The sequence below is a fragment of the Haemaphysalis longicornis genome, unplaced genomic scaffold (assembly GCF_048455015.1).
Source record: "Haemaphysalis longicornis isolate Haplotype H1 unplaced genomic scaffold, Haemaphysalis longicornis Haplotype H1 scaffold_10, whole genome shotgun sequence".
Taxonomy (NCBI): Eukaryota; Metazoa; Arthropoda; class Arachnida; order Ixodida; family Ixodidae; genus Haemaphysalis; species Haemaphysalis longicornis.
Genome location: NW_027526204.1, coordinates 62231869 through 62248401, shown reverse-complemented (window position 1 = coordinate 62248401; position 16533 = coordinate 62231869). Strand labels below are relative to the sequence as shown.

Genomic DNA, 16533 nt, shown 5'->3' with positions numbered 1-16533 from the left:
TTGATTGATTGATTGATTGATTGATTGTGGGGTTTAACGCGCCGACGCTTCGCAGTGGATGAGGCGCGCCGTAGTGGAGGTAACCACCTGGGCATCTTTATCGTGCGCCGAAATCTCGTACACACGGGCGTTTTTACTCTTCGCCTCCATCAGAAAAGCAGCCGCCGCGGCCGGGAATCGAACCCGCGACCTCGCGCTCAGTAGGAGACAGAAGAACTGAAGACACGATAAAAAATATAGGAGAAAATGTTTGCGCGAAAGAAAAATGAGCAAGAAACACCAGAGCAGATCGCCGAATCAATAAGAAGCGTATGGTGGATTCAAAGTGTACAGAATAATCGCCTGGCACACTCTCTTTTTTGTCACGTTGCAAATGAACCCTGTCAAATGACATGACTAGAAATAGATAATCATTACATGACTCTCCTCGTCTGCTGCTGTAAGAAGGCGTCACGAGAACGTTAACTGTCTGTAGTGCACAACGCAGCAACAAAAAACAAGCGTCAAATAGCGAAGGAAGTATTACGTCATAATATTTTTTTTTACATCTATACGCCCGTTTCAGTGACCGAACGCGACGCAACTTGTGTAAAGTGGATGCATTAGTACGCGAGTAAATCTTATTATGTAACTGTCGTCCTCTGAATTAGCCCGAGTGGATTTGGACTTGCAGAGCAGCGGAAAATGAACATCGTTCTGAGGTAGAGGTTGAAGGTATTTTTAGCGTACCGGTACCAATTTTTAAAAATAGAGTTATAGCGGAGGGGAGAACCGATCCCGGTACGGCAGGCGGTACACTTGCGCATGCGTCTAACCAGTTTGTCCTACTTTGCGCCCGCGCAGTAGCGCGGGTCGGGTACCGGGTATTGTACCGGGACTGGTTCTAGGCTCTCCTATAACTCTGTAATGTTTGCCGCTTGTATGAGGGGCCTAACCTGTTCGTTTTGGATTGCGTTTTGGGTGCGTTCCAGTTTACCCTTTAAACGGCTTCGTTGCGGTCTCCGCGGACAGTCCGCCATATTAAGCTGCGTTCCAATGCGAACGAAGCCGGCTACGAAGACTGCTTCGTGGAGACACCGTCGAAGTCAATGGCGCCAGCGCCACTTTGTTTCACAATAGGGCTGTAACAAACTGACTCGTTCTTCCATTTAAATATTTCGTATAAATTACTGCTAGAGAAAAAGCTAGTGTTTAAAAATGCTATCAGTTTTTACAAAATGATCATCATCATCATCATCATCACCAGCCTATATACGCCCACTGCAGGGCAAGAGCCTCTCCCATTACTCTCCAATTATCCCGGTTCTGCGCTAACTGCGACCAAAATATCCCCGCAAACTTCTTGATCTCATTATGGTTTGAGTTTTTTTAAATTTCCGCTATGAAGTTTTCGTCTGAGTTGGCCACCGCTGTTTCGTTCAAATTCTCGTCGCTTTATGCGCACAATTAACCTGCTTCGTAAACTGTCCAGCATGCTGTGCGCCAATAGGAACACAGCCTATATAACGACGGCTTCTTCCCTCGAACCATACGTGGGCACATCCTGAGAAGAGATTAGAAATGAGGAATGACATTGTTTTCAATTTCAATTCAAGGAACTGTGGAAGGTACAAGCACAATTAAAATAGAAGTTGCAGTTATTTTGTCCTTTCGAATGAAAATGATGCGTTTCGACTCAGTGTTAGTTCGTTTCCATTAAAACGGGCGTTCAATCGCTTTTTTTTTATTTTGCAGCCGTAACTTTTCCGTTAAGTCAACTCGCATAACTCTACTTAAAGAAAGTTCAGCGCTCTTCCACACTATAGAGAAGGATGACCAGCGAAGCTTGGTGCAGTCTAAGGAGTGCACGAAACAAACCACGTCTGTTTATAATTTGCAGATTGAGCGTAATTCCTCGCTGAATGAAATTTGGAAGGAGTAGAGTTTAATTCCAGGAGGTGTAGATATGAAGCTGTCCGTTCCTTACGGCATTGTAGTTTTCTCATTGTCTATGTAACTCACCAAACGAAACCGCTCGACCACACGTGACAGCGGCCAAATAGCATTGGGCCGTGAGACTTCCACGGTGGTATCTCCCGACAGCACAGCGGACATTCATCGGTGAGGGCGTGAAGCCTAGCTGCACGTGCACGCACATTTCCCTACACTCCCCCTGCCCCCGTCCGTACGCGGATAAACCATAAATAGGTGATGTGCCCGTGCTTAGACGTGAAAGACACTCGCGAAAATGTATCTCCGAAAATCTTAGCTGAGCAAACATGATGGGCTTACACCAACATTTCAAGTGGACAAGTCGCTTTTCATCCAGGAGGGATTCCGCGCTACTCGACGGGTTCATCTTGACGTGGCAATGGCGGTGGCTGCACCTTCTGCGGCAGCGGCATTCCGTTGTTTTTGCGCCCATTGTCGCGTCGCTGAGCGCTGATAATCATTCAATACCCGATATTGTTCCACCAAGCGAACGCACGCGTCCGTCCTATGCGAGTTAAAAGTGCAACTGCTGATAGCACCGTTATCAGCTCATTGTGGTAATTATGAAAGAGGAATCGGTAGTTGAGAGGGCGTAAAACTTGTGAAAGAGGCGTCGGCGGTGGTCAGGAGGAGCGAAGAAGCGGGGACGAGTAAAGCGGCTTCACCGGAATGAAAATCAAGAGGACGCCAGGAAGGACACCCAAGTAAAACTGACGGTTATTCAAAAAATTACCTTTGCACAAGGAATGAAAGTTAAATTGAAGTCAAGCTCTTTCCAGGTAGCGCTTGTTTTGAAAAAGGTTGGACGTCCAAGGATCGCTGCCAGTCAAGGCGTGTTTACGGAAGGTGGAGGCAATAAAAGAGCTAGAAAACCCGTCATAAACTCGTTTATTTTTCTTTTATGGGAGCCGGACTGGATGAAAGAGTACTAAAGGTGCAATAGATGGGTTGCGTCATGGTCATAAACTAACTTCCGCGATTCTTATCTTCGCAATTACTTTGCGTCCCTAGCATCGGGCGCATGCCAGACGGAAGCAAATTGCAAGACAACAGGTGTCAGAAAGAGAAAGGCCACATTATCAGCACCGGCAGCCAATTACACTTTACGGGCCGGAAAGCACCGTGTTTTGTGGACTATTTAATCCTTAACGAGCAAAAATTATTATTGAGGGCGTAGGGATACACGCTAGCTCCTTACGGGCTATTTAGGACGCCAAACTTTGTGTCTCTATTTAATAAGCCATCAAACAGTCATGACTCCTCTTACATCTCATCTAGGACAGGGTTTTACGAGTAAACAAAGGGGCCCCACGACGGTGCTATTTTGGAGTAATGGTGTTGTCAAACCTCGGCTTTTAATTGACCTACTGATGACGTGTTTGGCGTGCTTGGTGTATGTAAATTCTAAGAACATTCTTACGGAGGGCGTTGCCTGGCAGGTGTGGTAGAGGTGCTATTATCTTTCAACGTCGCGCATAACGAAGGAATATCGTGCACGCAACTGATTTTTAAGAACATTTTAAAGATAGTGACAGCGCGAATATAAACAAAAAGACACCGAAAGAGGGCAAAAAGAGCGCTGACTTCCAACTCAGTTGGAAGTCAGCGTAGTTGGAAGTCAGTGCTCGTCCCGTCGTCTTTCTGTGTCCTTGTTTGTATTCGCGCTGTAGCTATTTTTAAAATGAATTACCAACTCGCCCAACAGTTCACCTTGCTAAGTTTTAAGAGCAGTTGTGCGATGTTCGCTGAAGATATCGGCACTTTCTTTTCTCTGGGCTAAAGTATGTGTGAGTACTCAACTGTTCACGAATGTCGATTCAGCGTTGGTCGGTTAAATTACCCTCCGAGCACGCCAGTGTCATTTTCCCCCACCGAGGAGAATGTAACTAAAGTAGCGTGGCAAACTTAAACTGGCGTGGATAGGGGTGCCACCATAAAAAGGGGAATAAAAGATATTTTGACCGGGCAACCATAGAATGGTGGCTTTATGGAAAAGAACGAATTTACGTTACGTAACAGAGACAGGAAATAGTTGCAAACTTTGGTGGGATATTGTTTAGTTGCTCAAGGGAATATATTTACATTATTTTGGATTACCATAACAATTTCGGATACCAACGGAGCCACGCTGAAAGCATCAAAAGTATCGTTAAGGACCACAAACTTCCACCTCCACCCCAAACCAAAAAAACTGTTCCTTTATTTTGACACGGCTATTGTTATCTTATTTTATAGCAGCTATACACACTATAATTACCCCTTTGCGTAAAGGTTCGCTGCATTACCAGTCATATTCTGGCACGATAAGCTTCGCGTTATTATTGCTTTCTTGCGGTAATGTAGCAACGATGATGGCTTATCACATTTAATTCGCAAATATATTTACCCATGCATGCACTTGATTACGCAATGCGGTGCTATTCGGTAGATAAGGTGAGACCCACACAACAGAATCTCTTTCAATATTTGTATATAAGATATGCATTGTGAACATTATCGTAGCATGCAGTTTTTTGTATTTTCGAAACCTTTATAATGGTATGGCGACAGGGCTCAAATGTACTGACGATATAAGCGGGTCTTGTTTTGACACTGGGGAAAAGTATAAAATAATAGGGTACCAGGCTAATAGAATATCTGAGTTACAATAGTGTGGCAGAGAACCAATACCGTTACAAACTGCGCAAGCTTTTGTTTCGAAACAAATCATCGGTTGGAGCAAGTCGCAGCGCGTTTTTTAGTGCTTGATTCTCTCGATTCATTTGGTGCAAGCATTGGCGTGCTTCTGTCAATATTACTCGGAGCGTTAACGATTGCTTCAGTGAATGCCGTAGCGTTCGCGAACATCCTAGTACCATTGATAATGGTCGGATACGAGCCGAATTTCAAGCAGAATTTTTTTTATGGTCTTCAAACATGAGCCCCTTGTTTTCGACGGGAATATCGTACAATCTATTTCAGTCGTCACGTTTATGATTTCCTCATCTTTTATATCTATGAAGATGCTGCAGTCCCTGAGGCGCTCTACGCTGGCAGCCATAACCAGAATTTTGATTTCCAGCATAGGATTCATAATATGAATCCTGATTGCACTAAAGCAAGAACATCCCGGTCACATCTCGCTCAGGGGAATCGTTATGTTTAAGTTGCAATGCCTTAGTTTGCGCCCCTATTATATGACTATCATTTTAATGAATTAGTGTCTGAATTAGTCTCCTCTTGCAGTCTACAGCAATCTTCTCAAACTATGTAATTTTGGTTTCCGAGCAGCAACCAATGCCGCATTGTGCCTCCAGGCACTACCAAGGCATACATCGTCGTAAAAACACACCGATAATACGAAAGGTATAATAAGGGCGGGCAGTTGTTACAAATGGCGGCTGCTGTGCCACAAATAAAGCATACGGCCCCACTTTACTTTGGAAACGCTAACGAGTTTTATTGCACCCTTGCGCGGCTTCCAGAATATCTGAAGTCTTCTTTTAAGCGGAGCCTATCACTCCAGGTACAGATGAAGAAAACGGCTCGTAGCGTCAAGTTGACCTTCAACCTCAGCCAAGGTCAAGCGAACACCTCATGGGGTGAAAGCCTCTAATCGCGCATTCGTTCCAAGGGGAGGGCTGCAAAAAGAGGGATAGGGGGAAAGGGTAAGGACGCCAAGTGCCAGAACACAGTTTTTCATACCTTACACTGAATTCTACGTCACCTTTATGTCGGGTGCTAACACGCTTCACTCGTCATCCACCTTCACTGAGTGGAATAAATGGTCCTTTTTTCATCCGTTTGTTCTGCGCCCCGCAATTTTACCAAAGGTGCTAAAGCGTGTTAGAGAGTGCTAAGAGTGCTAAATGGTTCCAAGAGTGCTAAAGCGTGCTTCGCTTAAAAAGACACTGCGCTGAGAAAAAGCCAGCTGAAAAAAGCGGAAGCGTCAGGACGAGTCTGTCATTAACAAAGAAAAAAAAATTCTCTAAAATAGTGAATGCTGAGATAAAAGAGATTGGAAGGGAAAGAAACTGCGCGTAATCGGGAAAGAAGTGAAAGGAAGAAGAATGAAAGAACGAATTGCAAATATTAGGAATTATAAACAAGGATTGAAGGAAGGAAATGAAAAGATGTCGAAAGAAGAAGAAAACTCAGAAAGGAATTTAAAAAGAACGGTATGTAGCGAAAGGAAAAAAGGAAGGAAAGGAAACAAAACGAAACAAACTAAAAGACGAAGGAGCGAAAAAAGGGGATTGCAGATAGAGAGGAAAGAAAAACAAAAGAGAACGGGAAAAACCAGACAGAAAAGGAAAAAGGAAGGAAGAAAGACAGACAGAAGAAAGGAAAATGAAAAGAGAGCGTGGAAGAAGGGCAGATAGGTTGAAAATGAAAAAGAAAACGTAGTAAGAAAAGAAAGAAGGAAGTATAGAAAGTAAGAAAGAAGTAAGTAAGGAAAGAAAGAAAGAAAGAAAGAAAGAGAAAGACAGAAATAATTAAAGAAAGAAAGAAAGAAAGAAAGAAAGAGAAAGACAGAAAAAATTAAAGAAAGAAAGAAAGAAAGAAAGAAAGAGAAAGACAGAAAAAATTAAAGAAAGAAAGAAAGAAAGAAAGAAAGAGAAAGACAGAAAAAATTAAAGAAAGAAAGAAAGAAAGAAAGGAAGAACGCGCTAGCCATAACGGACATATAGAAGCCAGAGCTGTGAAAAAATAATGATGTCTGGGGGAGACTAGGAACCGAATGCGTTACGGACAGCACCACGTCATTAAGTGAAGCCAGCAAAATTATAAAGCCACGTCAATCTGGAAAGATGCTGCTCAAAAAGGTAGCGACCGATTGCGCTGAACTGCGGAAAAGAATAAATCGAAAAAAAATATACCATACACTGCATGCACGGTTAAAATCGCTGATATGACAGAGAGTGAGCTTAAAAGTGTCTAATGCTAGCAGTCCTTCCGATTCGAAGGTCGACTCGACTGGCACGCGTTCCTTTGAAAAAATGCATATTCTGTGTTAAATGACGCGGAAGGATTGTACTTGGTCAGGTTTATTATCAATGCACTGACTTGGCAAAACCTTGCCCTATGCTAATAGCCTTGGGTTGCCACCAATTCCAATCCCTGTGAGCTGCTGTGGACTGTTTTCACCCAATGGCGTGTAACATACATGGCGCATATACACCCCCCCCCCCACCTTCCCCCCTTTCATTTCGGCCTTGAATCCATCCATGCTTCTTACACACTTCATTAAAGTAAATGTAAAAACAAGAATAACACAAGACAACGAAAATAAGATGCCGTTTGGGCGTAGACCATTTCTTTTTAATTTTTTTTACTGGCGCGGTATAACACCCCTCCGAAAAATATTTCTGGCCAAGCCACTGCTCTCAGCCCTGCAGAGCTGTAAATCAGCGCCATCGTAGTGTGCGATTTAGGCGTAATGCTGGGTCTGGGTGGAAAACTGTTTTGGAACTCGCGTGTGAACTGCCTGACCAATTCTTGCCTCCGCATGCACGCTCGGCGTGATTTTCCGATCGCAGGGAATTTGCAGAGAAGCCACATTTCGTCCCTTTCTCTGCGCGATAATTTCACCTGGACTCATGGCTATTGCAGTCTCAGGGAACGCGATTGCCCATCTCACAGCTCGAGAATTGACCGGCCGAGCACCTGAAGACGAAGATCTGCGTCCGCTTCCTCTAGTCTCGTATCATGAGAGTACCGCGCACTATCGGCTACAGCGACAAACGTACGCCCCACCCCACAAACAACTACCCAAGGGCCATGACAAAATACTTCGTGCCCTGCAAACTAATACTTACCCCCACCCGAGCAGATACCACTACATAGCCCCCACCGTGTATCCCCGTTGGTGCCGCTTCTGTGGGGAACCCGGGACACTCTTTCATATGGTCGGCGGCTGCACACAAAGCCCACTTGACCCGCCCAACCCCTTCCGTACTTATGAGTTTTGGGAGAGCGCCTTGGCCAGCTCTTACCTCGACGTCCAGCGCAAGTTGGTTGAGAGGGCAGAAGATGCAGCCAGAAGATGCGGAATGAGGAGGCCACCCCAAAGACTCTTTACTAAGAAATAATAAATATTTTAATTCTCTCTCTCTCGGTTGCACCCGTGAAGTTTGGAATTATTGAAGCCATTCGTCGTTTCTTCGCCTCGAAAAGATTCAGAAGCGCTTCACGAGAATCGTACTTCGCGTTACTTATCACTGATTCAATACGCTTACAGCGAGCTTCTCAAGCTTGTGGGCCTTGATCAGAGGACTACCAGGCGCTGGATACTCGACCACCTTTTTTTTTTCTTTTCAACTGCACTCATTTGAACGTCAGCTGCCCTTGTCTTGTGAGGTCGGTTCATCCACACATGCCAAAAAGGCCATGCCCCCGCATGGCTACTTAAACGTGCACACAACGCGGAGCTTATCACAAGTTGGCCGACGCCAACGAGCGTTTAACAGATTATTATCGCGCCTTATTACGCTGTTTTTTGTAATGACATAGCTTCATTCTAGCTATATTCGAAGAACATGAAATGGAATAGGCAGAATCGTAACTCATTGGTGCATAGTTCACTTATTTACGAATAATCTGCAAATAGAAGTTGGGGCACAAAAAGAAAACGACGAAACACAGCGCTGACCTTGCGCAACAAGTTTACTTCCCCCCTTGATCCGGTATACATATCCCCACACCGCCGCCAAAGCGCTGCGGTGCCCAAAAATAACATTTTTTTCGCGGTGAGCAAAGAAACAAAGACATGTTTTTGCGCTGAATGCTTGAAGCAATGAAAAATGAAGGAGAAGCCAGCCTTCCGTCGGCTTAGCCTCATTTGCGCTCACGAACGAATATGTTTTGCCCACCTCAACATCAAGACTACATGGTTACGAGATGTGTAAAGGACGGTGAAAAACAAGACGCGAATTTAAATAAAAAAAATTTCGGAGTCAACAGACGGTCACAAAAGTCACAAAAAATTTCAGCGAATCAGTCCTTATTTCGCATTTCGTTGAAATTGTCTGCTAGTGGTCGCTGAGGAAGGAATAAGGTGCTTTCTGAGTACGATGCCGCGCCGACGCTGTGCACAAAGGAAATATGCTTTCTGCTACGTTTCCCCGGATCACAACGACTGGGACGCCTTGCTGCCTTTTGTGACGTTTGCCTATAATTCGTAATGGCATGATACGGCTGGGTATTCGCCGTTCCACCTCATTTATGGCCGTGAACCCACACTACCGCTGGACACCCTTATGCCTAGGTCGGCAGACCAACCCTCAGTGCAATCGGAGTACGCCTGTAACGCCATTGCTTGCGCGGACCATGTTAGGCAGACTGTACGATACCGGATTTGTTTCTTCCATGCTGATCAGAAAACGATTTATGACCGTAGTCATCGGGTGGCGCACTTCGCTGCGGAATCCCTTGTCCTCCTCTGGAAACCTACCCGCCGTATCGGCCTTTCTGAAAAAAAAAAAAAAAAAAAAAAAAAAAAAAGTTTCCTCGACTTCTTGCAGCCATTGCAAGCTTCTCTCTTTCAACCCGCCTCCCCATCCTCATCCTTTTCTCCTTCCTTTTACAGCGCGCTGTTCTTCGCCATTCATGCGGGTATATTAGGCGTGTGTAACGCGCCGCCAAATGGCCGAACCTACACACGGGTTTCGCCAGACATGTTTCGAGAGAGGGCCTCCGACCGCCGAGTTATCGTTCTCGCGTAGCGCCCCCAGAGTCACGCGGGGAACGAGAAACACCAGAATCCTGGGACGCTCGCCGCCGAGTGTGTACACAAAGCAGCCGCGTCGGCGGATTGCCTCGAAAGCGCGTCATCCCTATTTCATATTTGCCGCGCTTTAGAGGCGCTTTTTTTTTTTCAAAGAAAGTGCTAAGGGTTGTGCCGCGCCTCCGCCAGATGGCGCCACGGGTCCCGCGACCGAGAGAAGACGCAATGAAACATCCCCCTCGCGAGGGGCACGATCAAATGCAGAGCATTTCCGGGGGCGCACGACGTTAAGTAGTTTGCGTTACGTTGATGTTGTTGCACTTGTGGCAACTGCTGGCGAGAGAGCGCTCGTCAGCAGTAATTTGAATGAGTCAACGATATAAAGCGCGTTCGTAAAGTCCCATTCTGTGTCGGCTTTGTGGCGCAGTGGGTAGAGCACCATGTACAGTGCGTTCCGCCCGCAGGGTCGAGGGATCGAAACCTGGCGCCGGATAGTATTTTCTTTTTTATATAGTAGGGAGGGGTGCGGTGCGGACTACGGACGTCTACGCGGGTGACATCGTGAGTTACTGAAATGCTCTGCATTTAAAAAAAAAAGAAACCTTTTTTTGGCGTTGCCAGCACTGTGTGTCATTGGTAGTTTTTGTGTGCCCTGTGGGCAATTTGTTGGCTGGCGCCTGAAGAAAGTTGATTGATTGTAGGTTTTAACGTGCCGACGCAACGCAGGCGATGAGGCGCGTCGTAGTGGAGGGCTCCGGATTATTTTCGACCGCCTGGGGATCTTTAACGTCCGCCGAAATCTCGTAGACACGGGCGTTTTCGCTTTTCGCCTCCATCAGAAAAGCGGCCGCCGCGGCCGGGAATCGAACCCGCGACCTCGTGCTCAGCAGCACAACGCCTTAGCCACTGAGCCACCGCGGCGGGTACGTCTGACGAAAGTAAAATAATAAAAATGGGAACATGCCTGTTGTACGATGCTTTCATTTTTACTCGCCACGTCGTTTCCATACATCAACATAACCACACCCATCTACTTTGTCTGCATCAACGGGCACATACTCTCTACTTGAATCTGATCCCACATGGAGCGGGAGACTGCTTTATACAGTAAAGGGTCGTTAACTCGTACTCGGGTAGTTCAAACTTACAGGTAATTCGAACTGACGGCCTAGTCCCGGCACAGCCCTGTATCTTTCAATGGGGAAAAACTAGGCATAATTCGAACGCGTCGGAATCCAGGGCGGTTAATTCAAACTGGGTTCCCTTGGCTTCCATCGCTCCTCGCAGAACAAGTCGGAACAGAGGTAGCCCCAAAATTAAAAGTAATCGACCGATTTCTTTTAATTTTCACTGCCTCGACCCTGCCAACTGCTTTCTTTTAATTTTGATTGCCTTGACCCTGCCATGTAAGCAAACGTCTTTTAGAGCATAAACAACGTCGTTATTTCGACAATATGGCTTGCTGCTCACATGAATGGCTGTCAGTGCCTGTTTCTGGCGTTTAAGTGGCTGATCAATTGATTTTGTTCGCTGCACGAGCTGAACATTATTTACGAAATAACCTGCAACAACCGTGTAGTACCGCCTAATTCGCGATAACGACTTCAGAGATGGCTTCTTTGTGTTCTGCCCGCGCGATGTGGCGTGATATGCATTCATTCTAGCGCCCGCACGCTATTTCCAACTCCGCTTAATCCGAACAATTTTATGGTCCCCTTCGACTTCGAATTGATTGATTGATTGATTGTAGGGTTTAGCGCGCCGACGTAACGCAGGCGATGAGGCGCGCCGTAGTGGAGGGCTCCGGATTAATTTTGACCACCTGGGGATCCTTAACGTGCGCCGAAATCTCGTACACACGGGGGCTTTTGCTTTTCGCCTCCACCAGAAATGCGGTAGCCGCGGCCGGGAATCGAACCCGCGTCCTCGTGCTCAGCAGCACAACGTCTTAGCCACTGAGCCACCATCGCGGATGAGTTCGAATTAAAGGGCTTTTACTGTAGTTATCAAAGTCACCCCTTTTGCTCACGTTTCTCTCCCCGAATCCCGGGGCATTTTATATTTTACAATCGCCTGAACTGCTGCCTTTCTGTAGACTTAATCCTTCCATGTGTTTACATTTCGCATTCACAGGGTACAACACTCGAGAACACCGGGTGCCGTCGGTGAGCGCTTACAGACAGACAGACAAACAAACAAACAAACAAACAAACAAACAAACAAACAAACAAACAAACAAGCAGACAGACAGACAGACAGACAGACAGACAGACAGACAGACAGACAGACAGACAGACAAACAAACAAACAAGTTCATAAATAAATTAAATAATAAATTTGTAAATAAACAAGCAAACGAACGAGTAATTATAAAGAATAAATTAGTAAAAACAAATAAAGCTATCGCGCCATGTGACTAGCTGCTTATCTGGGGTTAATAGTGAATCGAAGGACACGCAAGTTGCGCCAAACAAACAAAAATTAACAAACAAACAAACAAGTAAATAAATAAATAAATAAATAAATAAACAATAAAACAAACAAATAATCCTAGCGCTCCGTGTGACCAGCTGCTCACCCGGGGTTAATAGGGAATCGAAAGAAACCCACTGTGTGCGTAAATCATAAAATTATGCTGACCGCGCCTATTATCCAGGAACCAGGATTGAATCAACGTAGTCGGCAGCTGGCCAACTAGCTAGTCGCTTGGCGAAGAAAAGGCGATGTTTCCTCAGCTGCATGGCGTTGTTATCATCTTGCAGTTGCTTTAGTATATTATGAGAGCCGTGACTGCAAATTCACACTCAACGCCGAGCAAAATAAACCTTCTAAATACAACGCTGGGAACGTATGTGGTTTACACGAACCAGCTAGGCGGGCGGCGTTAGGCTGGTTCGTATCGTTCACCCGACGCCATTCAAGCCATGCGCCCCGCTGCCCCAGTTTCTTTTAAGACGCTTATCTTGTATCGACGTTCACATTGAACGCGAAAGGGTCACTAGGCTCACTCCAGCGATTCCGGCGTGCTCATTAGCCCGGCCTGCAAGCCACGTCCGCAAGTGACGCCATCACACCAAAGCGGAAACGAGCTAGCAAGAAAGCCGACCGCAATAGAAACCGATGGTGGAAATTGCGACACGACGCTGAAGGTCATTACGGGCGCCAAATAAAACACAACGGAAGTTTGAGCAACATGCATTTTCATTTCCCTTCGAGGAGAAGTCACGTGAACATCTTGAGACGAAACCTTCACGGTCACATTACAAACGCTTGTACAGCCGGCCAGTGAGCATAGATCGAAAGCTCTCTAAATAAACGTTTAAAACTATAAAATTCAGCATCAACCTGCAAGAACTTTCTAGGCCAGATCTGAAGCCACATGAACGGTGATTTGCTCACGTTTTTTTTTCTACGAGCGTAGCACTGTCGCTTGAATCGTTCGCAGCGTGGTATCCGGCCACTGCAGACTGAATCATTGTGAGCATGCGGCTTTTGCAAGCGACGCTAATCACTACGTTCTTTTTCCCCGCACACGAAAACCCGTCCATTGCTTACAAGACAACCCGCTTACATCGACACCGACACGTCTTCTGTCGCACACATGTATTCAAGACGGCAAAAGTGTGCACAATGTGACGTTCGATTTCCCCGTTAGTTTACGGATGCCACGTGACGTCACACCTTCTAAGCTACAGTGAAATCCGGTATACAATTGTCGGTGCCGGTGAAATTAAATTTCGGAGCGGTCAATTTAAACTCTGTCACCGGACGTGCAAGTATAAACTAGCGTCCACCGCCTGCTGGTCACCGACTGTTGCTTTCGATGCCTTGACATGCGCAAAAGTGTTCGCCTTTTATTACATTTGGTATACTTCACCACCACGTTTTGCAGAAAACTGGGAATACTTCTCAGTGATTTCCGTGGAGTTCTTTTTTTTTTTTTTCAGAAGTTTAAACCACGTTTAGTTGACCCCAGATTTAGCCAAACTTTCAACCAAGCGGGCAACAGTGCGCGGCGCCGGCGTTAGTCTGGCTTCGGCCGTCGTGCGGAGCGTATCGCGTCCCCTCCTTACAGCGGAAACGCCGGATTCCCATGCACGCGAGAAGATGGTATCATCGGCGTACAAGTTCCTTCTGGCCCGGTGAGTTACCGAACAACGTAGTCGCCGGTATTCGGTGACAGCTTCCGTGTCTCTAACGGGTAGCTCGATCCGGCTTTCGCGATATGAATGCGAGCCGGGAAGGCCGGATTACGCTGCGGCCGATATCGACGCGTTGCTTTCTGCAGCAGAGTTCGGCGAGGCGAAAGAGCGGAGTAGAAATCCGGAACGGAAGGTGCCAAAAACTGCGGTGTACGGGAACTAGTAACGGTCTGATTTCGAAGTGCGTCTGCGTTGACTGTTTTCGTAGCGAATTGCGGAACAGTTTCTTACGCAATGTCTCGCGTAGCTGATTATTGGTGCGTGGTTTAGAACACCGTCGAAAACTTAATTTGTGCGTACGAATAGACCCTTTATTATTCGAGGCTCCCATGGTCAGATCCTGAAATGAAGCCTCCGGATTACTCACAGCGCGAAACGACTCCGAAGAAATAATTTGAACAAAACCAGCTCCTGTGTAAGCAAATAGCACATTAATGACAACGTGTGTTGCGCGGGATTGGAATTCACCTGACGCTAAATAAACGATTACACCAATGAAAGCGTTAGCGACGTGATTCTCGATCTGTATCGAATATGTTTAACGGAGGCTGCGCTGCCTTGTCTATGTTTGCGCTACGTTTTTATTTGCCGAGTTACGCATTCGTGCGATTGAATGGTTTACATTTGATATCGCGCGTACTTCACCCTCGTATCCCATATCGTAGTATCAGTTGAAGCGGAAGATTGGGCGAGTTGGGACACATAAAAATAAATAAAGGTGCCTAAACAACAAAAACAAAACACAAGAGAGCATGAACAGACACAGCGCTGTGTTTGTTCGTGCTTTAGTTCTTATGTTTCGTTGTTTAAGGGCTGTTAATTCTATTTAGAATGCACCAACTCGCCCAACATCTTCATTTAGCTCGTACAGTCGTCGAAAAGCCAGCATGCGGCAGCAGCGACTTTTCTCTGCGTCAACGCCATATGATGGAACTAAGTTGCAGACAGGTTGAGGCTAATCGCAGGTTCAAAAAGCGCGCTCAGCTGCGCCCATCGTCTGATAGGCTGTTCCCTTCTAAGAACGTCACCCCATATGCGCGCTCTGCAAATGAGCAGATAGCTTGAGCTGCAGCAACAAGTCGAGAAAATGAAATTTGAAGATACGTCAACACGCCGAGTCATGCGATTAGCCGAAGAACATGGATTATTCATTTGCTACTTCCCAACATAAACGCTTTTTTCATCGGTAGAAAGGGCTCTTCTAAACCCTATGCGCTGCAACGTTGACCTTCGGAACATAGAACACGGGCGAAACCATTCGCTCATGCACACCGCCTGTTCGTTTGCAGTGCTCTCATATGGGGTAATGTTGTATAGGGAAGGAACTGCGCAGCAGGCGACGGGCCCAGTTGAGCGCGCTTTTTGAACATGCGATTAGCCTCAACCTGTTGGCAACTTAGTTCCATGGTATGGCCCTGAAGCAGAGAAAAATCGCTGCTCCCGCACTCTAGTTTAATATTTCGACGACTCTGCTATGGTGCGGGATCTGAGGGTGAACTAAAAGTGAAACAGAATGGGAACTAAGTATTGGTACAATTGTCGGTTCTTATTACACTTTTATGTGTTCACTTGTTTCAGCGCTGTTTGTTCTTTTGAATTAGTAACAATGTGTTAACAATTATATGCTCGCAAATGGCGTTCAGTTCTTTTCGCCTGCATTTAACTCGAAACCGTCCCATACCGTTGTTGTTATCACTAACGCGCGGACGTATCCTTGCATGGTGTGCCGGCAATCGCTACACCCGATCAGTCCTTTTTAAACACTATGCGCGGGAAATCAACCATTACATAGGCTGGTGGCTCTCATAAACTTAGGGACCAGGCCCAAAATGTCTGTCCTTACAATACAGTGCCCGTTAAGGAATAAGACGTCGTCCAAAGAGGCATGAGGGGCGGCGCTCTTTCGAAGTTTTTAAACACATCCTGAGATTTCTCGCTTAACATTGTGACCTCTCAGGAACACAGAGAAACAATCGCAGGAAGGTGATATTTCGCGTGTAGCAGGGAGCCGACGCGGGTATGAAACCTGCAAAAATACCTTGCAGAACTCTAAATAGTTTGTGTGTATTTTGTTGTCGAAAGAGACTGACCATACGTTTTAATGGTGTAGTTTTTGTGGCTCTGGAACGTAGTACAGGTACATGTCCAAAACCTAAACATCGCACAATGCCAGCTTTCGCCCTCACTATTGGCTGGGCGAAAATTCTTTGCGTTCAACTGAACGACTTCGCAGTAATAACTACTGGGAGAACTTCGATGAACCGGAAAGCTGCACTTGACGTTGTAAACGAAACTGACTGCTCCGTACATCGTGGTATCACTGCTCTAATAACGTTCGCGGATACAGCAAAACAGACGCAGGGAACCGTCGGTACAGCCAAAGTGGCCCTTCTTTCGCGAAGCCAAGCTGTGTGCCGGGAAAAATCAGGGTGCTGTCGCCGGGCCTCTTGGAGGGTCTCGTCGACAGGCGAGTTAGCTCGAGCGAGACCGGCGTTCCTGCTCGGGGCGGGCTTGTAGACGTTGCCGAGTGGACCGGAACGGCCGATCGACCCGGCTGCGCCGAGCCAACGCAAGCCCGGTGCCGGGCTGTGCCGGGAAAACCCTCGTCAAGGGTTGCGCCGCGCGAGAGTGCCTCCCGCTCTCTCGAAGCGGTCA

General features: G+C 46.5%; 1 protein-coding gene across 7 annotated transcripts in view; it reads left to right on the top strand.

Moving 5' to 3' along the window:
* The window catches only part of LOC144158632 (muscle calcium channel subunit alpha-1-like), a 649353-nt gene that overhangs the window by 390738 nt on the left and 242082 nt on the right, over window positions 1-16533 (top strand). For 6 of the 7 annotated variants that reach the window (XM_077689653.1, XM_077689656.1, XM_077689655.1 and 3 more), the window contains exon 1: window positions 13667-13818. The exons of the other annotated variant lie outside the window; for it this stretch is intronic. In XM_077689653.1, the coding sequence (XP_077545779.1) occupies window positions 13770-13818 (49 nt within the window). In that variant the 5' untranslated portion in view covers window positions 13667-13769. Of the gene's footprint in view, window positions 1-13666; window positions 13819-16533 lie in introns of those variants that run through there. 7 annotated transcript variants of the gene reach the window in all.